This window comes from Phyllostomus hastatus, unplaced genomic scaffold (genome assembly GCF_019186645.2).
Source record: "Phyllostomus hastatus isolate PE091 unplaced genomic scaffold, TTU_PhHast_1.1 phas_contig_840, whole genome shotgun sequence".
Lineage (NCBI taxonomy): Eukaryota > Metazoa > Chordata > Mammalia > Chiroptera > Phyllostomidae > Phyllostomus > Phyllostomus hastatus.
Genome location: NW_025333970.1, coordinates 269,824 through 289,170, shown reverse-complemented (window position 1 = coordinate 289,170; position 19,347 = coordinate 269,824). Strand labels below are relative to the sequence as shown.

Here is a 19,347-nt window from a genome sequence, read left to right as displayed (position 1 = left end):
CCCTGACTCAGAGTAAGCCTTCATAGTTCTTTGTATGTTATGTACTGTTTGATCCTTACTGCCTGACAATGATTGATGAGCTTTACCTGTATTCCCATGCAAATTGAACCCAATAAAAGCCCATTGAGGAACAGGCTCCTGGCCCCTCTCCTTTGAGAGATGGGCCACATTTCCTCCCTAAGCAGGTCCTGTCTTGGTAGACTTATTCTCATCCATGGCAGCTGGGGGCAGGAGGGGGGGCGCCCCCCACAATAACACAAATAATATTTTGTCATCACAGGGAGAGTTATCTTTTTCATTTTCACTGTCTAAAGTTTGAAAATATATTTTAAAAGTAAGAGTTAAGTATATTTACTTTAAAACTTTTCCTTAGGCTAACAAATCCAGTCAATGCAAATATTTTACTAATTAGAATTTAATATTCTGTCTTAAAGGGAAAAATATCTGATTTTCTTTTTTTCTAAAGAAGGACATCCCTCCCAAAAATATATGAGATAAACATAAAATTTAATTTAAAAAGGAAGTAAATCTATACTAATTTATTTACTTCCCCTTTCAAAGTCTGTGCCATGGCTGGTGTCTTAAATGTCATTCATATTATGAAGGCTTTGATTTATTTGCATTGCATTGGGCATCCCATGAAAATAAAAACACTTAATACAGTTTAACAAAGAGGGGTTTTTAAAAACAATTCAAAATGTGCAAATTTAATTTAAATAGTCTGTGTCTTTTGGAAGGGATAGGGTTAGATAAGGTGAAAATAGATCAAATTACCATTTTTGCCAGGAGAGAGCAAATATCACTACTAATACAAATCAATTTTCAAAGTGGAGGTTTCCATATTTTAGGAGTATTCCCATTTTTAATAAACAAAATGGTGATACTCAAAACATAGGCTTTCTTTTCTGCATTTAAGTAGAGGCACTATTGCAATGCAACTCACGCTACCCTGTGGTTATGCAGAGTTAGTTATCGTTTTGTAACGACACTTTCTGCCATTCTCTCCAATTCCGTTCATACAGGAAGACCTTATACATTATTCTGATTTTTGAAATAGAAAATGATGTGGCCAGTGATTATTCTAAATAATCAAAAGCCCCAAATGAATCTAATAAACTTAAACCATAGTTTAATATTAAGAAATCTGTACTTTAAATCATCATATTAGTAGGCTAATAAAAATCATATTATTTCCACAAATGCTAAAAAGTCATTTGATAAAATTCAACATGCATTTCTGATTAATAAGGGAAAATCCTAATAAAATAGAAATAGATGGACACTCCCTTTATATGGCAGAAAAGAAAGAAATACATCTGAAACCAAAAGCCTCCCTCACGCTTGATGGTGAAATTCTTACAAGTGTTCTTATAAAAATCCAGCTGAATTTGTTAAAAATAAAATGATAGCAATATTGCCAAATATATTTCTCACTTCCTAAGCTGTTCACTCCCTAAGAGTTATAAGAAATACCTTCCCTGTGTTACAGAACTTTTTAAAAAGTACCGTGAAAATGCCCATTGGATCCCTTACACCTGTGGGGGAGTTTTATATTTTGTGAAATATTATCAAAGATGATTCCATAAAGTCATGAAATAAGTATTTTAATGGTGTTTTATAAAATTTTTCAATTTTAAATTAACTAGCAGTAGCCTCAATAGTTTACTTTCTTGGGCTGTGTCTCAGCACTGACTAAAGATCAGTGTAACTTTTGTGGTTAAGAAAAACTATTTATTCTGTTCAATTTCCTCCTTGAGCAGAATTTAGTAAAAAAGTGATTTTGATGGTTTCCTGAAAACTAAACATAACACAAAATTTTTGTTGTGCTATTTTGTAGTCCACAACCCATATAGCCATGTACTTTGGGCAAAACTACTTTTTTAAAAATAGTAGTTCTAACTCTTATTAGCTCTCTTGAGACAAAGCAATCCACAAATTCCAACTTTCACATCTCTCTTAAGGCAGATTTACTGGCCAGTGTCCTAATAACAACATTAAACAGCAAGTTAAACCATCATGACAGCACAAAATCTTGCCATGAGAACTTCTGTCTTTTTGAAAAAGAAAAAGAACTTCTGTCTTTTTGAATAAGCCAACCTTAACCTGGCTGACTTAGAAGCCATGGTTCCTTAGCTGCAGCTTTTTCCCAAGTGAGAAAGACAAATATATTGAATTGTATGGCTAGTGTTAGGGAATATTTTTAGGTCTTAAATAGCAATATGATCAAGTGCCTCCCAGAAAAAGCAATTCAAAAGTCAAACAGGAGGGGGAATATATGCATGATATGTGATAAAGGTCTAATGTATTATGTGAAAAGTTCTTAGGACCAGTAAGAAGACATCAACAACCCAGTAAGAAAATGGACAAAGGTTATAATGAGGGTAGTTTACATATACACAAAAAAGAATTACAAAACATTCATATATCAACTTTACTTTTAATTAAAGAAATTAAATTAAAAATGAAATGCCATTTTCACCTATCAGATTGGCACATATCAAAAGGTTTTAGAAGAACAATTTTGTAGGCAGATAAACTGGTTCATCTTATTTGGAAGGCAGTGTTGCAGATCTATTAAAATGTAAAAGCACATACAGCTGGATTGTGACATTCCTACACTTTTCTGACCACTCTATCAAAAAATGTCCCCTATTACTATCTTCAGCCCCTTACTTTCTTCATAATATACTACAGTTTATACTTGTCTGCTCACTTTTTAAAGTATATGTAAAATCCTATAATGGCAGGAATCAAGCCTAAGTTGTTCTTTGGTTTCTCTCCAATACCTGCCCTAGTTCTTAGCCCATAGAAGTATCTTCCTTTTCATTCCATGATTGCACTTTTAGGTGGCCATTATTAGATACTCAAAGAGTTCTTTCTGACCCAATAATTCTATTTCTAGATGAATATACTACAGATACTACACTTATACACACACAGAGATTTTCAATACAGTATCGTGTAATCACAAAATATAGAAAACAAACATCCAATATAAAATATGGTCCTTCCATACAATAGAATATGATAAAGTCACTACAAAGAACAAAGTAGGTTTATATGCATTGATATAAAACATCTCCAAGACGTATTGTTCAGTGAAAAAAACAAGGTGCAGCCCTGGCTGGTGTGGCTCAGTGGATTGAGTGTGGGCTGCGAACCAAGGGGCCACCAGTTTGATTCCCGGTCGGGGCACATGCCTGGGTTGTGGGCCAGGTCCCCAGTGGGGGCATGTGAGAGGCAGCCATACATTAGTGTTTCTCTCCCTGTCTTTCTCCCTCCCTTCCTTCTCTCTAAAAATAAATAAATAAATCTTAAAAAAACAAAACAAGGTGCATATTCATGTGTATAGTGTGGTATAGTTTCTTTCTAAAAATGGAAATGTACATATGTAACAAGGTGGCTTTCACCAGTGTTCCCCAACAATTTTTTTTTGTAAATCTGAAGCTAGTGTGGTCATAGGTGAGTTAAGTCACATTTTGGGGTAAAGTTGCCTTTTCACATAGTTCTGCCCTGACAAATTCTAGAACACCACCCCTATCACCTTCAGCACTATGGGGCTTACTAGGATCTCGAGCCTTGCAAAATTGATTATTCAAATGAAATCTCAAGTGTTAAGGCAAATGTCACTGGGTGACAACAAAGACCTTACCATTGATTATATATAAGGGAAGCTCACTCCAAAGTCTTCCCCAGCACTGGTGTGAGCCAGCATCTCTAACTGTCTTATCCATGTGGTCCCTCAAGACCTGGTCCTCTTCTCATGAGCTCTACCAACTGCCTTCTGAGATTTTATTTATTTATTTTTAGAGAGAGAGGAAGAGAGGGAGAAAGAGAGGGAGAGAAACTTTGATGCGCAAGATACACTGCTGGTTGCCTCTCACACAGTTGCCTCTTGAGTGCCCCAACTGGTGACCTGGCCTGCAACATAGGCATGTTCCCTAACTGGGAATTGAACCAGCTAACTTGATTTGCAGGCTGGTGCTCAGCCCATTAAGCCACACCAGCCAGAGCTATACCATCTCTCTTTTCCCCCTTTCTTTTCTTGTTTAGGTGGCACCTAATCTACTCTTTGGAAGACACAAACACTCTAATTCTTCATGTTATCTCTTTCCTATCTATTTTTATGGATAAACCCTTTGCCCCCTTCAATCATGTTATCTGGCTTCTAATAGTCAAAGCAAATCAGCAGGAAAATTTTGGCATTCAGCACATGTACTGTATTCTATTAAAAAAAAAAAACATTCAAGACTTCTGGCCAAGATGGAGGCATAAGTAGATATACTTTGCCTCCTCACACAACCAAAAGAAGGACAACAAATTTAAAAATAAAAAATAACCAGAACTACCAGAAAATCAAACTGTATGAAAGTCTGAAAACCAGGGAGTTAAAGAAGGAGCATCCATCCAGACTGGTAGGAGGGGCAGAGAGAGGCAGCTGGAATGGAGAGGACTCGTGGCAAGGTGGTAGCTGGAGGACTGGGTGAGGTGGTGGCTAGTGGAGTGGGTGGTCCCACATTTGCATGCAGATGAACCAGGACGAACAACTGGGGAGCCAGACAGACAAAGCAACCCAGGGTTCCAAAGAGGAGAAATAAAGTCTCAAAACCTCTGACTGAAAAAACCTGTGGGGGCTGCAGCAGCAGGAGAAACTCCCAGCCTCACAGGAGAGTTCATTGGAGAGACCCCTAGGGTCCTAGAATGTACACAAACCCACCTACCTACCTTCAAATCAGCACCAGAAAGGCCCAATTTGCTTGTAGGTAGCAGAGAAGTGACTGAAAGCCACTGGAGAGCTGAGAAAGTGGCATCATTCCCTCTGGAACCCTTCCCCACATACAGCACCAAAATGCATTGAGGTGGGTTGCCCCACCGTGGCAAATACCTAAGGCTCTGCACCTTATAATGGCAATTTCTTTGCCAAGACAAAGAAATATGGCCCAAATGAAAGAACAAATCAAAGTTCAAAAAATAGAACTAAGCAATGAAGAGATAGCCAACCTATCAGATGCACAGTTCAAAACACTGGTAATCAAGATGCTCATAGAAATGGTTGAGTATGGTCACAAAATGGAGGAAGAAATGAAGGCTATGCAAAGTGAAATAAAGGAAAATGTACAGGGAACCAACAGTGATGTGAAGGAAACCGGGACTCGAATCAACAGTTTGGAGCAGAAGGAAGAAATAAACATTCAATCAGAACAGAATGAAGAAACAAGAATAAAAAAAAATGAGGTAGGCTTAGGAAACTCCGGGGCAACTTTAAACGTTCCAACATCTGAATCATAGGGGTGCCAGAAGGAGAAGGGGAAGAGCAAGAAATTGAAAACTTATTTGAAAAAATAATGAAGAACTTCCCTTATCTGGCAAAGGAAATACACTTGCAGAAGTCCAGGACGCTCAGAGTTCCAAAGAAGTTAGGCCCAAGGAAGCACACGCCAAGACACACCATCATTAAGTTATCAAAGATTAAAGATAAGGAGAGAATTAAAAGCAGCAAGAGAAAAGGAGACAGTTACCCACAAAGGAGTTCTCATAAGACTATCAGCTGATTTCTCAAAAGAAACCTTACAGGCAAGAAGTGGCTGGAAAGTATTCCAAGTCATGAAAGGCAAGGACCTACATCCAAGATTACTCTATCCAGCAAAGCTATCATTTAGAATAGGAGGGCAGATAAAGTGCTTCCCAAATAAGGTCAAGTTAAAGGAGTTCATCATCACCAAGCCCTTACTATATGAAATGTTAAAGGGACTTATCTAAGAAAAAGGAAATGATTAAAATTATGAACAGTAAAATGACAACAAACTAACAACTATCAACAACTGAAACTAAACACAAAACCAAAAAGAAACTAAGCAAACAACTAGAACAGGAACAGAATCACAGAAATGGAGATCACATGGAGGGCTATTAGAGGGGGAGAATGGGGGAAAGGTACAGAGAATAAAAAGCATAAATGATAGGTACAAAATAGGCAGGGGGGTTAAGAACAGTATGGGAAGTGGAGAAGCCAAAGAACTTGTTTGTATGGCCCACGAATATGAGCTAAGGGGGGGGGGGGAATGCTGGTGGGACAGAGGGTGCAGGGCAGAGGAGAATAAAAGGGAGAAAAAAGGACAACTGTAATAGTATAGTCAATAAAATATTTTTTAAAAAGAATAGTATAGGAAATGGAGAAGGCAAAGACCTGATATGTATGATCCATGGACATGAACTAAGGGGAAGGAATGCTGGTGGGAGGGGAGATGAGGGCGGAGGGGCACAAGAGAGATAAAAAAATGGGACTATAATAGCATAACCAATAAAATATATTTAGAAATTATTCAAAATTGTAGTGGGCACTTATTGGTTGCCTATCCCCCTTCCCAATGTTACCCTGATTTTCATTTAGGAATCCTTTCCTTCCCCACATAGCCCATAAACAGATGAAACCAACAGCTCCAGAAATAAGCTATTTTCTATTTCCCTGGCAGCAACATTTTTTTTTTATGATGGGCATGTGACCTAACCTAATCCAATTAGGATGAATCTCAGGATTGTTTGCAATGCCAAAACAAAAAAAGTTTTATATTTTTAGAGGTGGACCAGGAAATATATAACCTAACTGAGGTGCTTTTGCTGACCTTTTCTTCTGAGAGAAACCAGCCTGAAGAGGGAAATGATTCATAGAGAACAAAGAGGAAAGAAGCCAATGTCCTATTATAGCCATGCAGGAAAACTGTCCTGCCGCACTTCGGTTGTATGTCAGCAAACCTCTATTTTTAAAAACTCAGTCTGTTAAATGCAACTAAAAATATACAATTGATTGAATCCTTTCTTCTTTGTGGAGTTTTTCTGGTTCCCCTTGGGGCAAATAAATGAAACCTTCACAGACAGCAGTCAGGGCAACAAGAGAAACAAAACCCCTTTGGGTTATTAGCTCCAACCTTTTTTCTGCAACATTATGCCTGTATGTACAAAGAACTCATGGACAGGTATAGAATACACCGAGGGGGGCAGGAGGGAGAGATTGAGAGATTGATTACTTTAGGGAGAAGGATCAGGGACTTCAGTGAAGACACATTTTCCTGACTCTCCTGTAGTGTTTGAATATGTTTAAAACCATGGTCACATAATACTTTTTAAATTGAAATAAAAAATTGCTAAAGAGATCTCAAAAAGCAGGGTTTCCTTCAACAATTTATTAACATAGGTACAGTAGCACCATAAAGCCTTTAAATACTACTTTCGTCATAGAAAATTGTTGTTCAAAGTCTTGCTATAGAACAAAAGTCTTATTTGTCATCTTTCCCTTTTGTCTTTCTGTACACCATCTCTCTGAAACTGGCCAGAATATTATTTTCTCTCTTCCGCCTCTCTTCTTGGTTAAAGGATGCGAGGGCCCTCTTCTCATCTGCACTGTAGATCTGGTTCTCTTTACGCAGTCGTACAGCCTCCATTCTGCGATGCCTGCTGCCACTCATAACATAGCCTGAGCATTCAAATGAAGCAATTTCTTCACTTGTCAGCCCAATTTCACCTCTTCGTGGGATCCGCTTTCCAGCTTTCACATACTCTGCCATGGCTGCGCCTTCACCTGGGAGCAGAGCATGGCCATAGTTCAAAGGCTTCTCATCTTGCGAGGTATGAATTGCAGGTGCTTCTGGACCGATGAGATCCATGGTATCTGTAATATCTGAGTGCTCAAACCAGTTATCTTCTGGCAGCTCCCCTTCACAATCTTTATAACTTGAGTCATTCGGTTCTTTCCCAGTCTTTTTACTCTTCTTTTTCTTGCAATTTCCGCCTCTGTGTTTCTTTTTCTTTTCTTTGTTCTTGGCTTTCTTGGCTCTCTTTTTCCCTTCATCAGAGCTACAATTAGTGTCAGAGTCTGAATTACTGTCACTATTACCATAATATTTCTTATATTTTCTTTTGGACTTTTTCTTTCTTTTCTTGTTTTTTGAATGACTGGCCTTCTTTTTCCTTTTTTTTTCGGAGCTGGAATCTGAACTGCTGCTGACCTTCTGAGTTTTCACATCTTCACCTTCAACTGGGCTGTGTTCATCAGAATCCGGCTCTGGGTACTTCGGAGACAGGCCCCACACCTCAGGAGCTCCCAGCTCCCCGATCCTTTCCCTCTCTTTCAGCCGCCTCTGCCGGTAGCTCTCCTTCACGTCGTAGTGCTCCGCCCACTGCCGGTCGCCCGCGAGATTGCGGTGATGGTACCGGTCTCCTCCGCAGTACGTGGAGGAAGCGGACGAGAAAGCGTAGTTGTGCAGCACAGGGGGCTCTTGAGACCCGGAGCCACTGCGGAGGTAAGGAGCGCCGGCCGACCTACCGCACGGAGGCCCGAGGATCTCACGGCCGCGGGTCTGAGAGAGGGAACTGCTGCTTCCCGGCGAGCTGCGTCGCCGTCTCTGGGAGTCCGGGGTGTCCTCGGGAGAGCGAGAACGGGACACTGGCGCCATGGGCCGCGCTTTCACAGGTGACCAACTGGTCAACGCGAGGCCGTTATCACAAGGAACGTGGCGGGCAAAGACTCCCGCTCGCGCAGACGCGCCAGCCGCAGTCCCGCTTCCGCTTCCGGTCGCTTCCGGCCACTTCCGGCCGCTTACCAGGCAAAGCCCCGACCGCTTGAGGGCCAAGGAAGTCGGAGGGTTTTTTCCTCGAGTAGGTCACGGGCACGGCCGCGCCTGTGTTTGGGGTTTACGTCGCCCAACCCGAGCCCCGCGGGAACCCAAGAAGGCGAATTCACACCAATGAACCCCTCCGTGTGGGAGCATCCCTCTTAGGTTTTCGCCCTCTCCCCTCTGTAACCTGCCCTTCGCTCCTCGCGTAGCCACTTCCGGCCCTTCGCCTCGGGCGGCCGCCGAGAGGAGCGTGCGCACCAGCCGCGCGGCGGACTTCGGTTCAGGAACGACTCCCGACCCCACTCGCTCCTCCAGGACTTCTTTTGGAATCAAAATTTGAACTCAACCTCTTAGCTTAGTTAGGGCCAGAGTCATGATTTTATTCTTAAATTCACAGACTTTCTACCCAGAATCAGGGATGCATCCAACTGCGTCTTGTAGATGTCTCTATCGCTAATTTTTTCAGAAACATTGTGGTTTTGGAAGAACTTTCCCTACACACTTTGTTCACTACTGTGGTCCCTAATGTGTTAAGTTCATTTACCTAATTCATGGATCCTTCTTGTATGTCTTCTTGCTCAGACCTCAGATAAAAGGCTGGGCTCGGGTGGGCTGACATCTCAAATCAAAGGTTGGTGACACTTGGACGGGGTCTGCGGAGTACAGGACGGTGAGGTCTCAGTGTCGTTTTACTGCCGCAGCATCCCTCCCCCCGCCGGTGAACACACTCTCCTCACTCCACTTGGGCTTCAGACTCGCTGGGCTGGGCTGCTGCCTCCTCTCCCACTTCCTCTGGCTCCACCTGAAGGCTTTGGGACTGAAGCCGGATGGAAGGCAAATTTTTTATTTAATGAAAAATTACTATGGAAAATTTCAAACATAAACAAGTGTAAAGAGAAAATTACAATGACTCCATCATGCCTCTCATCCAACTTCAACAATCATTTTTGTACCATTTCTTTTGTGTTTCTAGTTCTTTCAGAGTATTTCAAAGCAAATCCAGACATTATGTCATTTCACCCTCAAATACTTCATTATGAATTTCCAACAAATGAAGACTTGTCTTAACCATGTTATCATAGGGCAACTACATTCACAGTAATTATTTACTGTCATTGTGTTCTAGTTTTTCAAATACATCTTTTTTATAGTTGCTTTGTTCTGATCAGGACCAAATAAGGTTTACTGTTGCATTTGTTTGATATAGCTATTCAGTCTCTTTTAATTTATGATAGTTCACCTTCCTCTGTTGCCTTTTAAAAAGATGTCATTTATTTGATGAAGAACCTAACTCTTTTGTCCTATAAAATGTCCCACATTTTGGATTTGGTTGATTACTTCTTTTAAGTATTATATAACTTATTAATTTTCAAATTCACCTGCATATTGAAATCATCCAGGGAATTTTAAAGTTATTCACATATGAGTCCCACCTATCTTCTGACATTCTGATTTAATTGATCTTGGGTATAGCCAACGTATCAGGATGGTTTTTTAAAATTATTTAATTTTAGAGAGAGGAGTGGGGAGGGATAAATAGAGGAAGAGAAGGGTTGATCAGTTACTTCTTGCAACTGAGGGCCTGGCCCACAACCCAGACATATGCCCTGACCTGGAATTGAACCAGTAACCTTTTGGTTTGCAGGATAATGCCCAACCCAATGAAACAAACCAGCCAGGGCTCAGGATGTTTTAAAAAGCTCCCCAATGATTCTTATGTCCTGCAACTATTAGAAACTGCTAACTTGCTTCTGTATGTGACCAATACACAGACATTAGTATCTAGAAACTAAATTAGATTTATGCTCTCTTATTATGCCTACAGTACTTCAGGGTAGTGCTCTGCTACCACCTGTGGTAGTTCATCAAGAGAAAAATATTTTCTAAGAGTTTTCATTTGTGACAGCCTGTGTGACCTTTCATTTTCTTAAATTCTATCTCTTCCTTGTTATTCTTTGAACTGCAGAGGGATAGACTGAGGAATAAAAACTCAGGAATCATTGCAGCATTATAATAACCAAGGTATGGAAGCAACCCAAGTGCCTATCAATAGATGATTGTATAAAAAGGCTGTGGTACATATATACAATGCAATATTATTTGGCAATAAAAAAGAATCTTACCATTTGCTACAACATGGATGGACCTAGAAGGTATAATGCTCAGTGAAGTGAGTCAGAGAAAGACAAATTTTGTATCATATGATATTACTTATGTGTGGAATCTAAAGAACAAGACAAATGAACAAACCAAACAGAAACAGACTCATAGACACAAAGAGCAGGCTGGTGTTTGCCGGGGGGGGGAGGGGTATTGGGGGACTGGAAGAAAAAGAATGAAGGGATTAAGCAGTAGAGATTGGTAGTTACAAAGCAGTCACAGGGAGGTAAAATACAGCATAGGAAATATTGTCAATAATATTGTAATAACTATGGTGCCAGGTGGGCACTAAAAATATCAGGAGAAACAGTTTGCAAAGTATTATATATGATTGTCTAACCACTATGCTGTACACCTGAAACTGATATAATATTGAATGTCAACTGTAATTGAAAAATAAAATAAAAAAAACTTAGGAACTTGTCAGCATGGTATTCTTCCACTTAAAACTTCTATCGAAGTTCATTCCATAGGGTGGAAAGGCGACTTACTGATATCTCTTTCAGCAAAATAACTGGAGTCACCTGTGGCTTAAAATCTAGTCCCATCTGGTTCAAAGAAATCTCAGGGCTTCCTTGCATTTTAGGGTAGGCTTAGCTTACTATAGGCCAGCCATTGTTCTAAACACTTTACATTAAAAAACCACCTGCTGCTCACAACATCTTTGTCTGCTATCACTATTCCTTTTTACTATAGGTTGAGAAAGTCAGGCAGGAAGAGGTTAAGTAATTTACTAAGGTCACCCAGCTAGAATGTGGTAAAACCAGGTTTATGAACCCAGGTAACTTGGCTTGAGAGTCTTTGGATCTAAGCGCAATGCCAGACTGTGAATGAGGTCTGAGAAAAACCAGAATAAAGGGGGCAGGAAAATAGGTCCTTGAAGCCAGGGAGTAGAGCTTCGGGAAGCGGGAAGCCTGTAAGGAAGCACGGGAAATAGAAAGTGGTAGCTAGCTGGTCGCGGCTGGGGGTGGGGGTGGAGGGAGCTACCGTTACTTTTGAGGGAGCAGTGTCAATGGCTTTGTTGGCAGTTTGTGGCCTACGGTGTGTTAAGGGTACGTGGAAGGTGAGGACTACAGTCAGGTGTGTGTGCTTTCTTTCAAGCAGTTTGGCCTCCAAGGGGAGGAGAGACAAAGGCGGCTGGAGGGGCAAGGCCTCGGGGCTACCCCTACTCCCTGACAGCAACTGCCTGGTGCGGTTTCTCGGGGGAAGGAAGGTTCTCCGGCCCAGAACGCCAGGAGCCCCGAGGAAGCTCTGCTTTCTTCTTAATTTGTATCGAGTTTGTGCCAACTCTTTACTCGCGCTTAGCTCCGAGCACTGGGGACCCAGCAGGATCCTTACAGAGGGTTTCTCGTGATACAGAACGCGTCACTCTTTCTCTCCCACCCACCCCCTTCCTCCCGGAGTGGAGGTGAGGCCACGAAGCAAAGGGGTTAATCTGGGAACAGCCACCGAGAGGCTTTTCCTAGAGAGCCCGGGAAGGCAATCTCCCCGCAAGCCGGTGTTGCTCCAGCTTCAGCGCGCATCCTCGGGGTTCGGGGTGGGGCGCAGAGGACAGCGCTGCCGAGGCGCGGCTGCGGGAGAAAGCCGTGCAGCCGCGCCCAGGGGTGTCCCTGCCGTGTGACAGGCGGACGACGACCTCCCACCACCGGGAATCTTCTGCGGAAACAGCTGCGGTACAGGGAGGCCCGAGTGTGGCCCGGGCCCAGGATGGCCAGAGAGTCGGGGGCGAGCGCGGGCCTGGACGCCCGGGCGGCCGAGGATGGGGCCGGGATCCTGGCCGTGAAGGCTGAGGAAGAGGAGGTGCCGGGCCCCGAGCGCTCGCGGCAGCGCTTCCGCGGCTTCCGCTACCCCGAGGCAGGGGGTCCCCGCCGCGCGCTGCGCCGGCTCCGCGAGCTCTGCCGGCTGTGGCTGCGGCCCGAGACGCACAGCAAGGAGCAGATGCTGGAGCTGCTGGTGCTGGAGCAGTTCCTGCGCATCCTGCCCGCGGGGCTGCGGGCCCGGGTGCGGGGGCGGCGTCCGCAGAGCTGCGAGGAGGCCGTGGCGCTGCTGGAGGATCTGCAGGGGCCGCTGGCGGAGCCCGAGCCGCAGGTAGAGGGTGGGCGCGGGGACTGAGAGCCGGACACTCGCGCGCCGAGCGGGGGCGTTCCCGCCAGAACCGCAGTCAGCGTGCGCGGAGCCTCCTTGGCGGGCAGGTGAAGCCCCGGGCCCCTCCCACAATAACATCTTTAAACATGTTAAGGATCACAGAAGAGCTCAATTACGTGGAAATGCAGTTGCAGGGCATATGTAATTGTGTGACAAAGATATGTACGCGCTTCTCTAAGTGAATGCACTGAATAGCAAGATCCAGGGACGGGCCTCATCACTGGTCATTTCAAAGGGTTACAAGCCTCAGTGACGGCGACAACATTTGCCAGGTTGCAACGTGACGCGAAAACACCTGCAATTTCTCTCGCAAATACCCGGATGTGCTTATGACACTTGGCTTTGTTACTTCCATTTATAAGGGAAGGAAATGCTGAATCTCTGTTAGAGGCTAGCGAAAAAATATATAAATACTTCCCCGCCCCCCATTTAACTGTAAGAATATTTGGGAGGGAGTGCTCCCCGGCGCTCTAACAGTGAAATCATTTCAAGTTGCTCATCTTCAGGCTCTTCATTCCTTTTCTTTTTAATGTGTTTTTTTTCCTTTTTTTTTAATATAAAAATTGCTCTATCAGGGCACATTGCGGGGCCAGGTCCCCAGTAGGGGGCGCTCCAGAAGCAACCACACTTTGATGTTTCCCTCCTCCGTCTAAAAATAAATAAACGAATACAGTATTTTCAAAAATTAGTTGAAAAGACAAGGGGTTAACCCCACCAGACAGGTTGGCCGGACGCTGGCCGCGCAGACCCTAACATTCCAGGTGTAAATTACAGAACTTAAGTTCATAAGAAAAGACGTACAACAAATAAAATTTAAAATGGCACCTTCAACGGAGCACAACAAAACTTCCAGCCAGCCCACGAACGCGCAATGCAGTGCCGTCACTGGGCGGCTCCTCACTCCCCTCTGGCCAAATAAGTGACACTGAACTAAGAACAGCTCCTGGGCTCTCCCAGATGTGAACCACACTTCCCCCCAGGCAGAACCAAGGAGCAGTTTCTTTGTAGGTGAGGGTGGGAGGGCAGTGGTGGATGTGGGTAAACCTGAGCTGCACCTGAGAAAGTAGCTTGGACACTAACTTAAGTACAAGTGTCTGGAGGGAAGCCTGCCCTCCACAGGGCCGAGTGCAGGGGCCTGTGTGAGAGGATTTCACATTCTGCGTATTTTTGATCCCCAAACCCTGTAGCCAAAAAGGTCTGGATACAGCTTCTCTGCTTTCAGTGTGCTAGCCCTTGTTGAACCTTTTCACATTCTGGATTGTTTAGGATTAAAGGAAAGCACTTCCCCTAATGTGAGATATTTCCTTCTTTAGCGGTTGTTTCCTTGACAAACATGCGATGAGAGTGAGGATTAAGTTGGTAAAAGAGGAATGTGTATTCCTGTATGTGCTCAGCTCTGGGACCATCCCGAGCAGAGGAGCTAGGGGGTTACCTGTTGTTTCAGGGGCTGCTGAAAATGGGAGTGGCTGTGACGGTCTCCCCAGCATGGACAGAGCTGGAGTCACCTCAGGAGAACCTGTGCAGAGATGACTGGCAGGAGGCCTGTGGCACTCTGACCTCCCTGGGTAAGACATATGGGCACCGGTGGCTCACGAGGTTTCCTGGCTTCCTTGGTGCCTTAGAACCAGCTGGGCTGTTAGAAGCCACTGGGACCCGCTGTGTTTGGGTTTGGAATCAGGGTGTCTAACCCTTGTCATCCTCCAGCGCCTTAACCGTCCTGTGCTTTAGGCAGGTGGAGTGGAGTGAAAAGGCAGGACAGGTCTGGCTTGGAGCTGACACTCAGTCCGAGTTGATTCCTTTCCTGTGGCTTAGCCCAGAGAGGGGAGAGCTGAAGGGTCTCTTCAGGACACAGGCCACGGGACCAGAACACACAGGTGGAAGCCACTTAGTGACCACCAGGGAGCCTGACTCAGAGATGAGGGCCCAGGGGCTCACAGGAGGCGGGGCTTGTCTGAGTTCCCCTGTTGCTCCAACCCAGATTCCCCAGTGCAGAGGCCATTTGTGTGGGGGGACCCCAACTCTGCCTGGGACAAGCAGACGGAACTGTGCTTTCCTGAGCTCCTTACTCTGATTTGTACCGAATGCTCTGAAGTCCGTTCACTTGCCTTGCATACAATCCTGCCCAGTCCTTTATTCTCCTGTCCAGGGTGCAAGGCCCTGCCTGACCATCACCACAACTTAGGGCCCAGCATGGGCCTCACCCCTTCCCTCCACTCTCAGTTTGTACCCTTCTTCCGATGGACCCGTTCCTGTGCCCAGGTCTCCTTCCCCCCAGCACCCCTGTTCTCCCTCTGAGCCTCCATCCTGATTCTCGCACCTAAATCCTCGTCCACATCAGAGCCAGACTGCTGCTGTTCTTGCCTCCCTGGGACTAGCAGGGAGCTTTCCTCTGAGGCAGGGCGTGACTGACAGTTGCTGGCCCTTTGTTATTTCAGGTGGTGAAATACAGACGAAGACCAGAGACTTGCCTCTAGCCGAGGAGCAGACGGAGCAGGGGCCAGGGCAGATGCGGTGCCACCTGGGTGAAGCCATTGCCCGGACACCCGCACACTCAGAGGCCGGTGGCCAGGAGGACAGATCACTGAGAAAGCCGAAAAACAGCAGTGGGAGAAGGCGGCACATTTGCCACGAGTGTGGAAAGAGCTTTGCCCAGAGTTCAGGCCTGACTAAGCACAGGAGAATCCACACTGGGGAGAAACCGTACGCGTGTGAAGACTGCGGCAAGTCCTTCATCGGCAGCTCGGCCCTCGTCATTCACCAGAGAGTCCACACTGGGGAGAAACCCTATGCGTGTGAAGAATGCGGCAGGGTCTTCAGTCACAGCTCCAACCTTATCAAGCACCAAAGAACACACACTGGGGAGAAGCCCTACGAGTGTGAGGACTGTGGGAAGACCTTTAGCCAGAGCTGCAGCCTCCTTGAGCATCACAGAATCCACACCGGGGAGAAGCCGTACCAGTGCGGCGTATGTAGCAAAGCCTTCAGGAGGAATTCCCATCTCCTGAGACATCAGAGGATCCATGGTGATGGAGATGTCCAGGATCCTGAGCGGAGAGAGATTCGGGAGAGTCACAGGAAGCTGGTGAGCCAGGAGGGGGATGTCCAGGCTCCCGTGTCTTATAAATGTCGTGAGTGTGAGAGAAGTTTCATGAGGAACAGAAGCCTTATTGAGCATCAGAAAATCCACACTGGTGAGAAACCCCACGAGTGTGATGCATGTGGGAAAGGCTTCACCCGAACTTCATACCTCGTTCAACATCAAAGAAGCCACATTGTGAAAAAAATTGTGTCCCGGTGACCCGTGTCTTGGGTGCTCAAGTCTCTGCTCCTTCCTTGTTGAAGGGAGCCTCCCTGGAGCCCCTCCTGACCACAGAAACTGTGGGCCGGGGCTTTGTGTACCACACGTCCTCAGGCAGGTGTTAGATCTTCCACTTTCTAGAGGGTGACTGTTTTTTTTTGCAAAAACCTCGTTTGAAAAGAGGCTCTGGATTGTTGTTTGGGAGACGCAGGACCTGACACGTTTGTCTCCACCCATTGGACTTGTGGGGCTTCCAGGCTGGCTCATCCCCTCCGCTACCACCTCCCCTGGGTCGGTGGTTCTGACTGAGGGGCAGCTGCCGTGCCTACTCGGTCTGCCCGGGTTGGCTCAGTGACGTCCTATCCCCCCATGGTGCCTTGCCTGTAGGTGCTACATGTGAAATGATGTTTGCTTCTCTGGAAGTCCGAGGTCTAGAATTCTGAGGAATTGCTTACTATGGTCATCTGTGTGTGTGTCGACATCTTTGAGGTTCTAGATTTGGAGGTCAATCTAATGTATTTACTTCCAAGTACATAGGATCATCAGAGTTGGGTAGGAGGAATCCATGTTTCTTCACCAGCATACTCTTCACTTACAGTCAAGAATGTCTAAAAGAACTTCTTTATCATTAAGACATTGTGAGGCTGTTCTAGCCACAGAACTCCGTTGTGTAGTCAATGTCAGTCACCTTAGTTCACATTAATTTTGTTGCTCTCTAGGGGGCAACTGTTCATAATCAGATAAATAAAGATCAATTTATCAAGTCAGATCAAAACAACTATGAATTTGACACAAACTCTATGATGTTCAACAGCATGTTTCTCAGCCTTTGCTTTTCATGTGCATAACCAAGTGTCAGGACACTGTCCGCATCCCTCCCTCCCAAATAGGAGCCATCTGTGTGCCACAGCTTATGGCAGCTGAGCTTAAGCATCCTCCAGGTCAGAGGATTCGCACCAAATATTTATAACCAGTATCATTCATGTTTTCAAAACTGTCCTGTGGTTGAGGAGAGGAAGATGGATCTGGAGACAGCCAATGGCAGGACCTGGCTGAGGGCAGCAGAGAAGCACACTGGGAACCGTGACTGCCCAAATCGATTCCACAGGATCCAGGTGCCAATGTGTGAAGTCAAGACTATGCTGCGATTACTCACAGTAAGAATTTTGTGATATCCCTGTTTTTACCCCAATCACCTTCTGTGAGTTCTTCAAAGACTCCTGTCTTCTCCTAGGTGCCTGAGTGCCTATCACCTGCTTCCAGCTACAACCAGCTCTGCCAGGCACGGATTCAGCTTCTGATGAAACCCTGACCACGTCTTGTTAGGCTGCCTTCCTGGATTCCTGCTCTGCCGGAGCACAGACTGACCAGGGACTTTGCAAACCACAGGGCTCTCTCTTTGCCAGTCCTACCACCTTTGCCTTCAGTCCCCTTCTGCAGTCCAACTTGAACTGTTACCTCTCACAACCCTATAGACTTTCCCCATTTAATCATTCCTAGCCTTTAAAAATTTCCTTTTAAATTAACTTTTTTTGTTACCTTCACAAAGTAGTCATTTCCTTTTAACTCCTTATTTTTCCTAAATATTTGCTAATGGCTTTGATCTTAAACACTGTTCATTTTTCTTTGGTGTTTGTTTCTTATATCAAGGAATATACAAGTATAACTTACTGAGGTTAACAAAGGACCACTGTGCCTCATTTTACTCTTTCTGCCCCTTCTATGCACAAAACACTTCTCTGTAGAGAAGGGAAGTGTTGTAGAAAAATTTTGAGTACCAGCTTTCCTGACAATGAAAGGGGTAAAGTGCACGCACATGCACACCCACACACTCACACTGGAGCTTAGGCTTTCTGTATGGTCACGGTGCTAAGACACTGTGAGGCAGTAAATGAGGCAGTGCCGGGACAAATGACGTGAGTGGTAAACAATGGCAGGCGAGCTGTGGAAATTCAGAGGAGGGAAAGATCACTTCTGGCTCTGATCTGTGTTTATTCCATGGACAGGTGACATGTTAGCTGAAAAGACTGAAGGAGTTTCTCAAATTTAGTAAATAAGGCAAGTTTGAAGAGGTGGGTACATTGTAGAACCCTTCAGTGCCAGAGCAAGGAGTTTAAATTTTATTCAGTAAGCACCCTGACATTTTATGATGAAAATGTTATCTAAAAAACTGTCAGTATTGTGTAATTCAAATAAAATAATTAATTTGCTGCTAGTCTTAGATGTGCCCCTGTGTTTAAAACAAAGTTATATTTATTAATAAGTGAATTCTAAAATGAGTTTAACTCTAGTCTATTTAAAAGGAGGGGAAAAAATATATGTATATGTTCAGATGAAATTAGATCCAGTAAAACAAGCTGCTTCGTTGAGCTATAAGCAGTATATCAAGTGGAAAAAAATCCCACTTTTCATGCCTTTTACAACTGTTTTAGGAATTTTAGTGGAAAAAAAGATAGGAGGCATGACAGCATAGTTCACAGGGTTTGAGGATCTGCTTAGACAAGTACATGCTGTGAAAATGACCTGAAAATCTTGACACTGTCGAGGAATGGAGATGACTTTGTTAGTCAAAACTCCTATATGCTGGGGTGACAACTGTTTAATAATAAAGACTACCTTTAACAAGTGTCCTGTATCTGACAGTGTTGACAGTGTGATGAGATCCCAAATCATGTGTGGTTCCATCTTGATTGTTCATAATGAGAACTTTACCCACTACATAAACTCAACTTATCTACTTGTCTCTACACTCCCTTTTAAGTCTTTTGTTTTTACTCATGACAGCCAAATTTGGCTCTGAAGAATTCAACGGAGGAAACTTTCTCAGTCAGCTTTGTACATGTAGTAGCTATTTCATATATTTCAAGTGGAGTTGCTACTACAGAAATGTTTCATAATGACTATTTTCCTGGGAACTTTTTTGGTGACAACTGTAGAAATATGCTTTCATTTTTGTACAGAAACTAAACATTTTATTTAAAAATTTGTCCAAGGTTTTTATTAAAAAGTCAAAACACTCTATGAAGACACAGATGGATGCCTTGTTTCTTCCCTGATCCCCCTTTAATTTACCACCTCTACAGATAATCACTTGTGTTAGTTTCTTGTGTTTTTCCAATTTCTGTATACAAC

General features: G+C 44.3%; 2 protein-coding genes across 3 annotated transcripts; one reads left to right on the top strand and one right to left on the bottom strand.

Moving 5' to 3' along the window:
* Nucleotides 1–7,182: 7,182 nt before the first annotated feature.
* Nucleotides 7,183–8,521, bottom strand: NKAPL (NFKB activating protein like). The gene has a single exon (XM_045850702.1). It carries the CDS (start codon nucleotides 8,448–8,450, stop codon nucleotides 7,275–7,277), a length of 1,176 nt encoding a protein of 391 aa, XP_045706658.1. The 5' UTR covers nucleotides 8,451–8,521; the 3' UTR covers nucleotides 7,183–7,274.
* Nucleotides 8,522–12,318: 3,797 nt separating this feature from the next.
* Nucleotides 12,319–18,438, top strand: LOC123826641 (zinc finger protein with KRAB and SCAN domains 4-like). Of its 2 annotated transcripts, XR_006787101.1 has the most exons (4): nucleotides 12,319–12,860; nucleotides 14,362–14,482; nucleotides 15,353–17,372; nucleotides 17,450–18,438. XR_006787101.1 is itself a non-coding variant. In XM_045850671.1 (3 exons), the coding sequence occupies exons 1-3, from the start codon at nucleotides 12,480–12,482 to the stop codon at nucleotides 16,213–16,215; spliced, it is 1,365 nt and encodes a 454-aa protein (XP_045706627.1). In that variant the 5' UTR covers nucleotides 12,319–12,479; the 3' UTR covers nucleotides 16,216–18,438. The 2 variants fall into 2 exon arrangements, 1 of the variants encoding a protein (XP_045706627.1); XM_045850671.1 differs by having other exon boundaries at nucleotides 15,353–18,438.
* The last annotated feature ends 909 nt before the right edge of the window (nucleotides 18,439–19,347 follow it).